At 52.3% G+C, this 13,504-nt stretch overlaps 1 protein-coding gene across 1 annotated transcript in view; it reads right to left on the reverse strand.

Moving 5' to 3' along the window:
* Nucleotides 1-1,181: 1,181 nt before the first annotated feature.
* The window catches only part of PTPRF (protein tyrosine phosphatase receptor type F), an 80,649-nt gene continuing 68,326 nt past the window's right edge, over nt 1,182-13,504 (reverse strand). The window contains exons 21-33 of the mRNA XM_080921184.1: nt 12,936-13,051; nt 9,722-9,819; nt 6,528-6,651; nt 6,244-6,419; nt 5,482-5,601; nt 5,087-5,241; nt 4,725-5,010; nt 4,444-4,622; nt 4,114-4,240; nt 3,776-3,901; nt 3,405-3,559; nt 3,163-3,298; nt 1,182-2,739 (exon numbers count right to left, since the gene is read on the reverse strand). Coding sequence (XP_080777310.1) covers nt 2,671-2,739; nt 3,163-3,298; nt 3,405-3,559; nt 3,776-3,901; nt 4,114-4,240; nt 4,444-4,622; nt 4,725-5,010; nt 5,087-5,241; nt 5,482-5,601; nt 6,244-6,419; nt 6,528-6,651; nt 9,722-9,819; nt 12,936-13,051 — 1,867 coding nt within the window. The 3' untranslated portion in view covers nt 1,182-2,670. The remainder of the gene's footprint in view (nt 2,740-3,162; nt 3,299-3,404; nt 3,560-3,775; nt 3,902-4,113; nt 4,241-4,443; nt 4,623-4,724; nt 5,011-5,086; nt 5,242-5,481; nt 5,602-6,243; nt 6,420-6,527; nt 6,652-9,721; nt 9,820-12,935; nt 13,052-13,504) is intronic.

Consider the following 13,504-nt stretch of genomic DNA (forward strand, 5'->3'; position numbering starts at 1 on the left):
CCAGTCTGGTCTATACAGTAAGTTCTAGGTCAGGCCAGCCAAAAATGCATAGTGAGAACCTGACTCCGAACAAAACAAACAAAAAACCAAACCAGCCAACACAAAGTTCATGGGGATGTGATACCATTGGGATGGAGAAGAGCTTTTAAAACAGACACTAGTGTGTGTGGGTCCTAACTCTGCTGCTTAACCTGCCATGTGGTCTCTTTGGTGATCCTCATGGCTCAGGTGTGTAGAGCACTGAGCCTGTGTATGTGGTGGGGCCGGCATGCCTGGAATAGCCTGAGGGCCTCTGCTCCAGGCAGGTGGTCTGCTGGGAGATCCGCATACCTTTCACAAGGAACTTACCGGTTTGGCTCCACCCATCCTTTTTCCAGCCTAAGGATCTCACAGCCTTTCTTGGAACTTCCCCCTTGCTATGGTTTAGGTTTCCAATCCTTTGCACAGGCCCTTCTTTCCACTAGGAACTCTCTTCCCCTTTCTTACAACTTCTACTCACCCTCTAAAAACACCGAATGCAGCCATTACCTCCTTTAGGCCTTCCCAAGGCCACAGTCTGTGACAACTTTGCTGTGTGTGTGACTTAGCCCCCCCACCCCCTTTGTCTAGAATGCTGAGATCAGGCAGAGCCCTCTGACTGCTCGGGTCAGGATGTAGGGTTAGTGAACCCTCCTTGCTGTGTCCGTGAGCAGAGGGTCTCACTGTGTGTGTCCAATAACCACAAGGCAAGAATTACAAGATTTCTTACTAATAAACATCCATATGGTCACTTTCTAAGTTCACAGGGTTATCCCATTCCTTAGAGCGTTGGAGAAGATGGAGGTGATGGGGATGTGTGTTACATCCTCCATTTGGCAATCCACAGCATCTCAAGGTGAGGAGAGACAAGGGTCTGAGAGCCCTGGGTGTTCTCCACAGCTGCCGCTCAGGCAGGTGGCTCCATCTTCCATTCAGATAGCCATGGCGGGAACCTGCCCTGCCATAGGCCCCACTGACCTCTAGGCATGGACTCCTCAGAATCCACCTTAGCCACAGACTTAAGATACCACACTCAAGACACAGAAGCTGAGACAGAGGCCCGGTGTGTAAGAAATCTTGATTATTCAAATTTATTACCATCAAGAAGTATGCAATGATGCTGTAGTTTTTCTTAACAAATAGAAAACAGACTGTGTACAACAGTGAACTCTACAGCACTAGCATCCACAAGGTAAAAATGAATGTTTCATCCAACACCACCAACCCCGGACTGTTGATCTTGACGTAGCCTAGCTCTATCTGGGGACACCGGCATCGAGTCCCTAGGCTAAAACAGCTATGCACCTTCCCCGCCCCCACTTACCTATCTAGATAGTGCTGCCCAGAGGAAGAGACCCTCTCCCTGCCCCTCAGCAAGCTGAGATAAGAGGACTGAGTATAGTACCATGGATACAAGTCCAGTAGTCTTGCCACATTGGTCTGTGAGGGCAACTTGAAGGAATGGGAAGAGCGAGTCATGGGGGATTTGAAGACAGCTGCAAACCAGGAGAGAAAGCATCTGTCCGCTTGAGGACAGACATGTGCTACCAGGCCCACTGGCCTAGACCTGAAGGGCCAGCCACGCCCCCCGCTTGGCCCTGAGGTGTGTGGGGCGTGGCACAGGCCCTCACCTGTGCCATTAAGTTACCGAGGCGGCCAGAAACCACAGCCTACAAACACCTGCCACACTGCAACTCTGGGGATGATTAGAGAGACTCTGTGGGCCCATGGCGAGCCCCAGGCACATTGAATTGCCTCCCTCTTCGGATCTGAAGTAGAGGCCAGGGGATGAATCTTTATTTCCTTTTTTTTTTTCTAAAAAAAAATATTTTTATGTTTTTTTTTTTTTTTTTAATTTTTGTTTTTTGAACCTTTGCAAACACGATGGTGACGAGGAACGCCTTGCCAGGCTCCCCCAGACACGTCTGTGGTTGTAGGCTATGAATGTTAAATGCACACTGGAGATGTGTTTCCTATCGCCTCCCCACCCACCACTGTCTGTGGGGCCTAAAAAAAGGCTCTCAAGGAAAAACAAAACCTAAAACAAACAAAATGAAGTATTTCCCTGCATTTGGCTGGAATAGGATCTCATCTGAAAGGCTGGAGGACAGCAGGAGCCACGCTGCCTCCGGACCACTTGCTCAGGTAGGGCCCTAGCTCTGCCAAGGAAGGAAGGCGTGTACTGTGTCCTTCTGCAGAAGTTGTACAAGAAAGGATCCACCGTGAACTCAAAAAGGAAAACAAACAAGTCCCAACTCCCACAGCAGCCCAATCTGCAGTGAAAGATCCGCAAAAGGAAAGTTGGAAGAAGAGGCTAGGACCCCGCAGTCTACCCCGCCTAACGTATAAAAAGTCTTCCCACCCCATGAGAAGCATGAGAATCGCGGAGCTGAACAGAGCTTGAAGCGGGGCTCCACGCAGGCCCGGTGGACAAGGGCCCAGAGCCAGGCTGCCAGTCCGCCTACTTGCCCAGGCGTCCTGGGCTCTCTGACTGGTGTGGCAATGTTCCCGAAATGCTGTGATCCCAGTGGGCTGTGCTCTGCCGGCGACAGCATCCGTGCAGGAGGGCTGGACGATGGTCGGTATGGCTCAGAGGAGCTGGGTCCCCTCCGGAGCCCCTCGGGGGAGCGGCGGAGGAGAGGGGAGCAGTAGTTACGTTGCATAGTGATCAAAGCTGCCGAGGTATTCCAGGGCCGCACGGTAGCACAGCTGGTACTGGTCCTTTGAGAAAGGGGGTGGTGGTCAGTGTGAACAGAGCCAACAGCTATCCGAAACGGAAGGGCACTTACGCTGCAGCCAGTAGCCACAGAAATGGCCTCTGTTGGCTAAGAGCAGATGCTGGACACAGAGAACTGCCCAGGCACTCTCTAGCTGAAGCCTCAAAAGGCTCACTCCTTTTCCCCTCTCCCAGGTCTGCGTTCACCTCAGCTACTCAGACCACCTTTGTCTGCACAGACTGTTCTGTCTAACCCTGAGCCGGAAGACAGCATGGCGCACTACAGCTCAGGAAGGGGCTCTCCTCTCCCCTGCACATCATGTAGGACACGTAACAGGCCATGGAATAAATAAATACATGTGGACTGGCTGCAGGTGCAGCTGTGGGTTATAGGGAGACATTTGGGTCCTGCACTCTGGTCTGCATACCTCTGTCTGCACCATAGCAGGGCGCTGTGTGCGGAGGGTCTTCACGGTCTGGAACATGTCAACCACGCCCTCGTACCGCATGCGCTCCAGGACAATGCTCAGGGTGATGAACACACCGGTGCGGCCCACACCAGCACTGCTCAGGGAATGGCTGTGTCAGCAGTCCTGTTTACCTCACACAGTGAACTTCCCAGGGCTTCAGGACCACTGTCCACCCCATCCCTCCTTGGGGACTGTCCCACCTGCAGTGTACTGTGATGGGCCCATCCTGTCCAAACTGCTCCTTTGTCTTATGCACCTGCCCGATGAAGTCAATGAAGCCTTCACCCGTTTTGGGAACTCCTTGCTCTGGCCAGTCTGTAAACTGGAACTGTCGGATTGTCCTTGACTGCCCATCCTGGGAGAGAAGGTCAGGGGGTCAGAATTAAGGTGTGCTCCTCTAAACCAGGAGGAAAACCACGCAGGGGCACACTCGCAAGGACACTCTAGGAGGTAACGCACACAATTTGGATTCCTGCAGCATGAACCGCAGTGCCATGAAGCAGACAGACCCACGTGTGCTCAGGTAGCGTGAGGGACGAATTTATGTGCATATTCTTTGGCCAACACTCACCCGGGCATCTGTGACTTTGAATTCACGAAGAATATACTGGGGCATGTTGTACTCAGCCATCGGGTCAACAACGAAGTACTGATAGCGAGCGGACCGCTCTGCTGGCCAGTACTGGTGACATTTTTCCTGTGGACAAAACACCAGGCAGCGCTCACAATCAGGTGGGAAGGCCAGGCAAAGAGAACGCCGTGCTTCAGGACTGTGGGACAGGATGCCTCAGGTGTTGGTAAGAGTCTGAGGCGATGCTCATGTGAAGCTAGGGCATGAGAGCAACAAAGGCCCGCCTTTCCCAGGGTAGCTGGTGTCCTCCCTGGCATGAGGGGAAGGGGTGGGCTCACCCTGCCCATCTCCCGAAGCTTGGTCAGCATGACGATGATGGTGGAATTGTGCTCCCATAACATGCGCCAAAAGTCCTCGGTGCTCTCCGCCAGAGGCCCCTGTGTAGCTATGTAGGCCTTCTGCTGTCTGGGTAACATAAGATGTGACATGCTGGAGGTGCTGTGGCCCCCATCTACCCCGACACTGCCTAGCTCCTTAGGACCCTCCTCCAGGAAGCCCTCGTCTTTGTACCCAACCCACTCTGGTCTTTTGGATTAGCTCTTACTCTCCCAACCCGAAGCAGGCCAAGGTACCAAAAGGCATGGCGGGGCAGGGAGAAGCATGCCAACCTGTAGCCATCTAGAAAGCTGGCATTGATGTAGTCAGAGCCCTCCACACCACGGATGGGTTGCAAACACACTCGAGTCAGCTCATATGGCATGATATTCACCAGGCGGTTCTTGAATTTGTTGCAGGGCAGGTTGGCACTAATGAAGCGAGATGTGTGGGCCTTGGAGTTGGCCAGCAACTGTGAAGAGGAAGGGTTCTGTCAGGCCTGACTTCCTGCAAAGAGGCCTTCCCACAACCAAGTCCAGGACCCTGGAGTCAAGCAGGCCCCCCGGAGTCCCACCTTGAACTCCAGCTCCATGGCAGTGACACTCTCCCCGGGAGGCACTTGGCCTAGCTTCTGGATGTGGGCATAGAGGTTGCGAGCAAGCACCTCAGTGTGTCCGCACATGGCAGCCTCTAACAATGCCTCATGGATGAACACATACTGGTCCTCTGTCTGCACCATGTAGTTCCTTTGTGAGCGCATACATGTCACGTGGCCGTATATGTCAACTGTCTTCTCGTGCTTCATGCGCTCCAGCATTGCGTCGATGACAATAAAGCAGCCCGTGCGGCCCACGCCAGCACTGAGGACAAGAGCACAGCTTGGGGCACGGGTCTCCTCATCTCCCACCCTCCCCTCTGGTGGCTCTGTACTCTCACCTGCAATGCACCACCATGGGTCCTGCATCTAGCGGGTTACAGGCCTTGACCCGTCTCAGGAAGGCCAAGATGGGAGTGGGGTACTCAGGAACCCCATGGTCTGGCCAAGCCATGAACTGAAACTGGCGCAGCTCACGCTTCTCACTGGAGCCACTCTGGGAAATGGGCAACAGAGATGAGGAGGTTTGAGGTTTGCCTGCCATGGACCCAGGGAAGGCCAGGCCATCCATTCTCAGGTGATATTCAGAAGCCGCACCAGACAGTTACCTATCACAGGCTGTGAGAATCCCCATACACCTCCCAGGCCCTGACCCCAGGGCTACCCTCTGCCAAGCCCATAACACTCAGGCCACAACCTAAGAGATGGACAAGTGCTCAGGCACTTGGGGCCATACCTTATGGAGTGCAAAGGTGCGCATGGTATACGTGGCCAACTCCACAGTGTCTACCAGGGTCACCTGAATGAGGCCATAGGTCTCAGTGCCACGGGCAGGCCAATATTGATCACACTTCACCTGGAGGGGGATGGGCAGGACAGGGGACAAGGTACAGGTGACAATGTTATAGGATGTCCAAAGGCTCAAACAGGCAGAAGCAGGGGAAAGGTCCAGCTTACCTGGCTACACAGGCCCCAGCTCTGAATCCTCACCAAGCCCACCACACTCAGCCACCACCCTTGCCCTCACTAGTTGAAGGAGGACCATAATTGAAAATTATTTATTCAACACCAGATCGCACTAGGCACATTTTCTGCCAAATTTACCCATAACGTTTATGCCCCATTTTCAAGCTCTGTAAATTTTATGTTCCAGTCAATGCTTCGCAGTGCAAAAGCAGACATCAGCAGCTCCTTCCACTAATTAACTTAGATGTGTGAACACCCCAGGAGTACTCTGACATCTGGGGAACATGAGAATACCCCAGAAACTGGGGAACATATTAACATTCCAGAAAATGACAGCATGTGGTGAAACATATTAACATCCCGGGAACCCATAAACACCTGGGGAACATGCTACATTACATCCCAGCAGTTCCCCTGTATCTAGGGAATGAGACAATTCTCCAGAAAACCATAGCCCTTGGGGAGTCCCTTGAACACATTCACAGAAGGTGGTATCCACGTCACCAAGTCCCATCCCGTTCATCCCCCTCACCCGGGATTTCTCTTCTAGCCTAGTCATCATGACCACTGTGGCTGTACGCTGTTCCCACACCATCCTCCAGAAATCACCCATGGTCTCGGGCAGCGGACCCTGTGTGGCGATGTAGGCATTCTGCTTTCGGTAGCCATCAATGTAGTTGGCATTGATGTAGTCACTCCCAGGAACGCCTACAGACACAAAGGGATATGAGAGCTTAACCTAGGGCTCCAGGCCAGCCCGCTGTGCCTCAGAGAACTCTGGAAAGCAGGGCAAGGGGCAGTTTGCCCTGGGCTCACCGTCAATGGAGGTGAGGAGCACTCGAGAATGGTCATAGGCAATGACGTTTGCATAGCGGTTCTTGGGCTTGTTCACCTCTGAGTTGGAATTCTCCCACGTGAACTGCTGTCCAGGGTCAATGGACTGCCAGAAATGGAAGAACAGGGAGAATGAGGGCCAAGCCAAGGGAGGCCTACCCATGGTGCTTTGCAGCAGAGCTACACCTACACTCATTCCAAATCTGGAAAGAGACAAACTGAAGATTCAAACTTCCATGGCAGCCCCCTTGTAGATTGGATGAGGACTGGGTGGGTCATAGGACAGGCCCTGCATCCAAACGGTGGGAGGAGATGATGGTGTGGCTGCCTGGGCCATGCTGGAGACTGTCCAAGGCTCCAGGTCCACACACCACGCTGCTCAGCTCTCTTCTCCATCTCTGGTGTTTCCTATTCCGCCTGTTCCCTTGTTCCCTTTCCTGTCCTCCCTGCAGGAAGGACCTAAGCTCCTGCACATCTGCCTGACTCTCTTCTCGCTCTATATTTTCAGTGCTCAGAAAATGTTTTGTTTGTTTGTTTGGACAGGGTCTCATGTATACCCAGCTAGGTTTGAACTACCTACTTTGCAGCCAAGGATGGCTCCAAAGTTCCCACCTTCCTACTTCTGTGTTGTGCAAGGGCGAGTGGTGTGTGCTACACCATTTATGTGATGCTGGGGGGGTCAAATTACAGGGCTTTGCAAATTCTACGCAAGCACTCTACCAAATTAGTTACATCCATAACCCATTCACAAGATTTCTTTCTTCTTTCTCTTAAAATGCATGTGTGCACACGTATGGTTTGAATACTTGTTTGGTGGATGACAGAATCTCTCAGTGGCCTACGGCTCTCCAAGTTAAGCCAGGCTGGCTAGCCAATAGTGGCATGGATGAATCTGTCTCTTTTTCCCCCATCTGGGATTACAAGTGTCCATTTTACATCTGCAACTTTCACCTTTTGTAAGTGCCTCACTGTCTGAACCACTCCCTTTAGCCACCTCCACCCATTCACGGGCCTCTTATGCTTAGATGCAGGGCTGCCCCTACTGTCCTGCAGGCCCCAAGACAGCTCTTTACACAAGCCTCACACTTTCTACCCCAGTCCTTTTCAAGGCCAGCTCATCTGTTTCCTGTCAAAGCAGGCTCTGCTGTGACCTCCCTCTCAGTGGACAGCACCCATCACCCAGGAAGCCCAGCCAAGGTTGAAGTCCATCTTAGAAACTCCCCAAGACCCCTCCCACTGCACACCACACCCCAGGCCTCTCCCACTAATCACACACACACACACACACACACACACACACACACACACACACACACACCCAGGCTCCTCCCACTACTCACCACACCCCAGGCCTTTCCCACTACCCACCACACCCAGGCCCCTCCCACTACCCACCTCACTCCAGGCTCCTCCCACTGCTCACCACACCCCCACACTCCCTGCCTCTGTTATTCTCTGCCTTCAGCTGAGCAACTAGCTCTGCTTGATACCTCCAGGCCTCTTGCCCTACTCCAACCCACTCTGTCCTTCAGCCAGAACAGTCTTTGAAAAAATGCTGATCTGAATATCAAATTCCTGCTCAAAAGCCTCCCATGCTGTTGACTGGCTCAGGGCACAAAAATGCTAAGGGCTACACTTCTGTGTGAGCTCATGGTGTGCCCAGCATTGTTCTAAGCAGCTGTGTGTATGTCTCCATCTCTTTACTCAAGACAGGTTTGAGTTATTATCCTTACTTTGTGGACAGGCAGAATCAACACCTATACCAGACTCCACCATTTTGGCCCCAGCCTCATTATTCTCTAAGGAGGCTGGAACATCACTTCTGTGAGGGCTCACCCACCACCGTGTTTGCTACACGATTTCAGTGCATGCTGTCAGAACCACACACTCACAGCACCGATCACTGCCCTGACCATGTTTCTTGTTGTCTGTTTCCCAAAGTCATCTGTCTTTACATGCCCGACACTCAGCACAGCGACTGGCACACAGTTAGATGCTAGCAACAGTCTGACAAATGACTTAAGTACCATGAAAGAGAAAGGTACGGGAGAGCCCACAATAGATCTGGAAGCTTCTAGGACGAAAAAGGTCCTTTAATGAAAGCTCAGATGGGAGGGATGGGGACAGGTAGCAAGGTGATGGCTATGAGCAGGGGCCCTGGGCATCAGAGCCTTATAGGAAGGATGGCATGGTGTGGGGCAAGACAAGGGTGAATATTGGTAAAATTGGTAAAATTGGTAAAATCAAGGAAGGCTTCCTTGGCCAGAAGCCAAGCTAGATGCAGGATGCCTGGCTGACAGGCTCTGCCTCTACAGCAGAGGTGGCATCGTTGCTATGCAGAGACATGCTCATCCATCTACCTGCCATGCTCTATCTTCTTCTTTGGAAGCCTGGCCTACTGCCTTCAGGATCTACTTGGCCCATTGCCCTTAGAAGGGCAACTCAGGTACCCAGGAGTATATCCACCAAACATTAACTCAAGAGTGGACACCTGAGTAGGAAAGCAAACCCCTGGGTCCAGCTGAACACTTTCATCCATCATCTGTCCATCAGTCATCCTCCGAAGCCTATGCCAAGTGCTGGAGAAAGAGCGGCAGACACAGCAGAGAGACAAAAAAAGGGGGTGTCTTCCTTCCTAACAAGGCTCCCCTGACAATGGCCTTGGGACACCCAACTGCCCCGACAAAGAGCTGTGGGTGGGACAGGCACTCACTGACCCTGAAGTCTGAGCTCCTAGCAAAGAGAAGATAAGGCCAGAGTGAGGCAAACACTTGGCGGGTTTCCTGACTCTCCATCTAGGATCACAGGTGGGAGCAGGACAAAAGCCGGGCTGAGGACAGCCTTCCTGCCCTCACTGACAATGGTCATCATGGGGAGACTTGGTAGCACTGTTATGCAAGCCTGAGGTTAGATATTAGAGCCACTGTCACTAAATCAGTGTCTGCTTCTGTAAGCACCTAGCAGAGCCTTCTGAAACATGTCCCGGGGTGACCACCAGAGGGCTATGGTGTGCCTGTGAGCTGAGCCCAGCATCTAAGAAGGCCAGTTCCCCAACTGAACTTCGCAATTGATCTCCCTGGCCTACCTTCCAACATCCCAGCCCTAGTTGGAACCAGGACAAATCAAAAATGGATTTGGGTAGACTGAGGACACAGCAGGAGTGGTGGGTGTCTTACCTCATACTCCTGGGAGAATTTGAGCCCATCGTTGGCTTTGAGACGTTCAATATTGTCTGCCAGGTCAGTGATGGGGATGGGCGGGTGGTCTCGCATACCTGGGGGAGGTGGAGCAGACACACAGGTGGCATTAGTGCAAGTGCCGAGCAGGGTGGTGGAGACAGCCCAAGGCATGTGTGAACACGTGATCATGGAGCACTCGGCACTGGTGGCATGAAGACAACAGCACATGCAGCGGCGACAGGAATGGAGAACACACAGTGGCTGGGCATCAGGGAAGGCCAGAGAGGGAGGCGTGTGTACTGTGAGCACACGGAAGCATGTCCACGGAGCTGGTGCTGCATGGGGACCACAGGGCTCTCTGCCTGCCAGGTCTGCCTAAGAGAAACAAGGCTTCTTCCCTCAGAGACGGAACCGAAAGTTCAGGGACATGGTGGCGGCAGACAGGTTGGAAGCTGGGCTCTTACCATACCAGTGTGGGACAGACCCCCACCCCTCATTGATGCCAGTCACCTTGGTAGATTTGGGTGACCCTGTCATCCCAGGCACCAAGTGTGTGGGTGGAATGGCCACGGAGCGCAAAGACAATGGCAGAGTGGTACAGAAGTAGGGAGAGAAGTAGAGATGGGGAGGAAGGCACAAAGACAGGCAAGGGAACAGGACAGAGGTGCACACAGAGGGGTGGGATGGAGACCACAGGTGGCAGGGACAGGGTGGGAGAGAAGACACTGGAGAAAGCCAGGTGGGCATGGGGGTGGGGGGACAGAGAGAAGGGAGATGGCCAGGAAAGGGGGAACAAAGGCAAGGGGAAGAGAGCAAGGAGTAAGGGGGAGACGTGAGGAGGAGATGTAAGGAAGTAGAAGAGTGGAGACACAATGAAGCCAAAGTGTCCCCAAACATGGGAACTTTGAAAACTAACTTGAGATATTCGGGCAACTGGGGGCACTGGAACCTGCAGAGAAAACAAACCAAGAGAGCAATGGGAAAGGAGCAGAACTCAGAACCCTTCTGTGGTCACCTGGTTCTGCCGTAGGACACTGAAGGAACTGTGGGTGAAGGGTAAGAAGGGGCATAGATGAAGTGTGGAAAAGGTCCCATTATAAGCTCACTTGTCCTCCAGTAACACAGCAGACTCCCTCCCCCAAAGAGAGCTTCCAAACACCACAGGTCTGAATGGCCTCTTGAGACTCTACAATAAACAATCCAACCCAGCCCTCAGCCCCTCAAAATCTGACCTTGGCCATATTCAGATGGTCTCCATACTGGAAATGAAAAACCTTTTAAGAAACCTCACACTCTTCTCTTCTTGGGGATGTCATGTACCACACTGATGTCCCCTTTGCTGTTCTGCAGCCCATGCAAACACTGCAGCACCCTACCTCCATGGGGTCCCTTCTCCCATTCTGAGCTTTGACCACTGCCTGATCCTTGACATCACTCACACTGGTGGCTTCTGTGCTGAAATCAGCACAAAGTCCAGACCCGAAGGCCTACTGCCATTTGGACATCCTCCATGGCCGCAGCCACAAAACTGCCTTTGCATTTTTGTGTGAGCTCAGCTCACTTTCTGCCTTCAGCTTCCCAGAGTCTGTTCTTTTCCTGCCCTCACTTTCCGACCACTTGACCGCCCGACTTCTTCGCCATGGCTTGCTCTCCACAGAAGCAGTTAGAGGTTCTTTCACAACAGCCCTGCTGCTCCTCTGATGAAGACCTTCAACGACTCCCTTGGTCAGTCAGGATGAAGTCTAAGCTGCTCAGCCGGTCAAGGTCCTGGTCAAGAAGACCTCTGCTTAGCCTTAGCTACCTCTTGGCTCCAACTCTGCAGAAACACCCTTAAGGGTTTTAACTTGTTGCAAAAGCACTGTGCTTCCACTTAAAGCTACCTCTAACCCAACTTCCTGTTTGGTGCCCATGAAGCGAGACACCACTCGGATGCTTGCCTTCCTCACAGATCCACTCACTGCTTACAACAGCCTGCTGGGTCCACAGGGCATACTTTCTCAAGAACTGAGTCTTTGAAACTCAGTCACCATGTAAGGAAGTTCAGGCTACACAAAGAGGCTAGCTTATCAACTACCTACTGCCTCAACAAACCGCCCTGGGGTTAGCAAATCTTCACTACAAGAGGCTAGAAAATAAAACCTTTAGGCTTGCAGACATCCAAGTTCTCTTCTACTTTCTATTTGCCAACTAATCTTTGTAGCATCAATGTCCCCAGAAATGAATGGCTGTAGTGGCGTGCAGGCAAACTTTATTTATAAAAGCAGAGTGGGCCATATTTGGCTCCAGGCGATAGTTTGTCAGCCCCACTTTAAATGATTCTAGTTCCCAGCTTTCAGGTCTTCCAACCGAGGGCCTGGGCATTCTAGAATAGACACCGATCCTACCATGCCCTGTCTGAATTCCTGCCTCATAAAAACTGTGAGAGAGAATACATAATTACTATTGCTCTAAGCCTCTAGGTTTTAGGGTAATCTGATACACAGTGATAACAACTCACACACACAAACCCTCTGTGTGCACACATTACTTTACTCACTCATTCCACTGCTGTGTGCTCACATGCATCCAACAAGAATCTATTACATGATAAATACAAGGATGGGGTTGAACCAGCCAGGTCCTGGAGCTACAGCGACAGAGACTGTCACTCTCTGAGAGACATCTCTGGGGTGTAGGGAAGGAGTGATAGTCCAGGTGGAAGGAACAGTTTGAAGTCACACAAGAGCAACTCAGGTGAAGGGACAGGTATTGAGCCTGGAGCTGGGACCCCACATCCTTGCACAGTGAACCTGAAACAGCCTTCAGGAAGGGTCAGGTGTGAGTACCTCATCTACCATTCTGTCTCCTACAGCTTCTAATAGCGTGCGTGCGTGGGTGTGCGTGTGTGTGTGTGTGTGTGTGTGTGTGTATGTATGTGCATGCACACGGGTCAAGGGCCAGAGAATAGATACAGAAACCGAACACTTGTACTAGCGATGCTGGCTTCAAGAGGTCCCTTACAGTCCATATTCAGAGACTGGAGACACACAGGCACCGCCTCTAGAAGTCTCCTAGCCTGTCCACCTGTTGGATATGGATGCCTCTGTCATGTCAATCCAAAGGGAATGAAAAAGGCAGCCAGAAGTAAGCATGTAAAAAGATCTTTTGGTGGGAGAGCCCAATGGCCTTCGGGACTGCGCTGGAGGCCAAGAGGCCAAGGGATCAGCCCTACCTGGGGTCTGGTAGTTAAGCCTTCGCATCTCCACAGGGTCAGAAGAGTGGGCCAACAGGGAGTCCTTCAACCCAATTGACTGCTCATCCTTTGACGAAGGGGAGTGTGTTCTCTTCCTAAAGAAGTAAGAAGAAGCTAGTGAAAACTTGGGGCACCCAGAGCTCCCATGGCCACAGATGTCTCCCCACCACCCCACCTTATCCTGAGATCTCTGGGCGTGAACCAGGGGCAGAGCAGCGTCAACATGAGAGAACACAGGGTAGGGATGGGGCAAGGAGACAGCAGGTGTGGAGTGGGCATGGGAGCAGTGCAGGTCAGAGAGGCTGGAGGTTCCATTGGACGGGAGGCAGGTCACTGCTGGACAGTGGCTGCTGTCCTCAAGTTGACCACAGCTGAGGCAGCAGAAGTCACCAAGAAAAACATGCACTGGCACATAAAACACAAACATCACAAGGGACTGGGTCCCAGCTGCCTGGCTCTCAGAGTGAATGTCCAGAGCAGCAGGGGAGGGGCAGGAAAGGCAGGGCCCTAGCCAGATAGAGTCTTCTCTCACTAGTATCAGTTTGCCC

The sequence above is a fragment of the Micromys minutus genome, assembly GCF_963924665.1.
Source record: "Micromys minutus genome assembly, chromosome: 9".
NCBI lineage: Eukaryota > Metazoa > Chordata > Mammalia > Rodentia > Muridae > Micromys > Micromys minutus.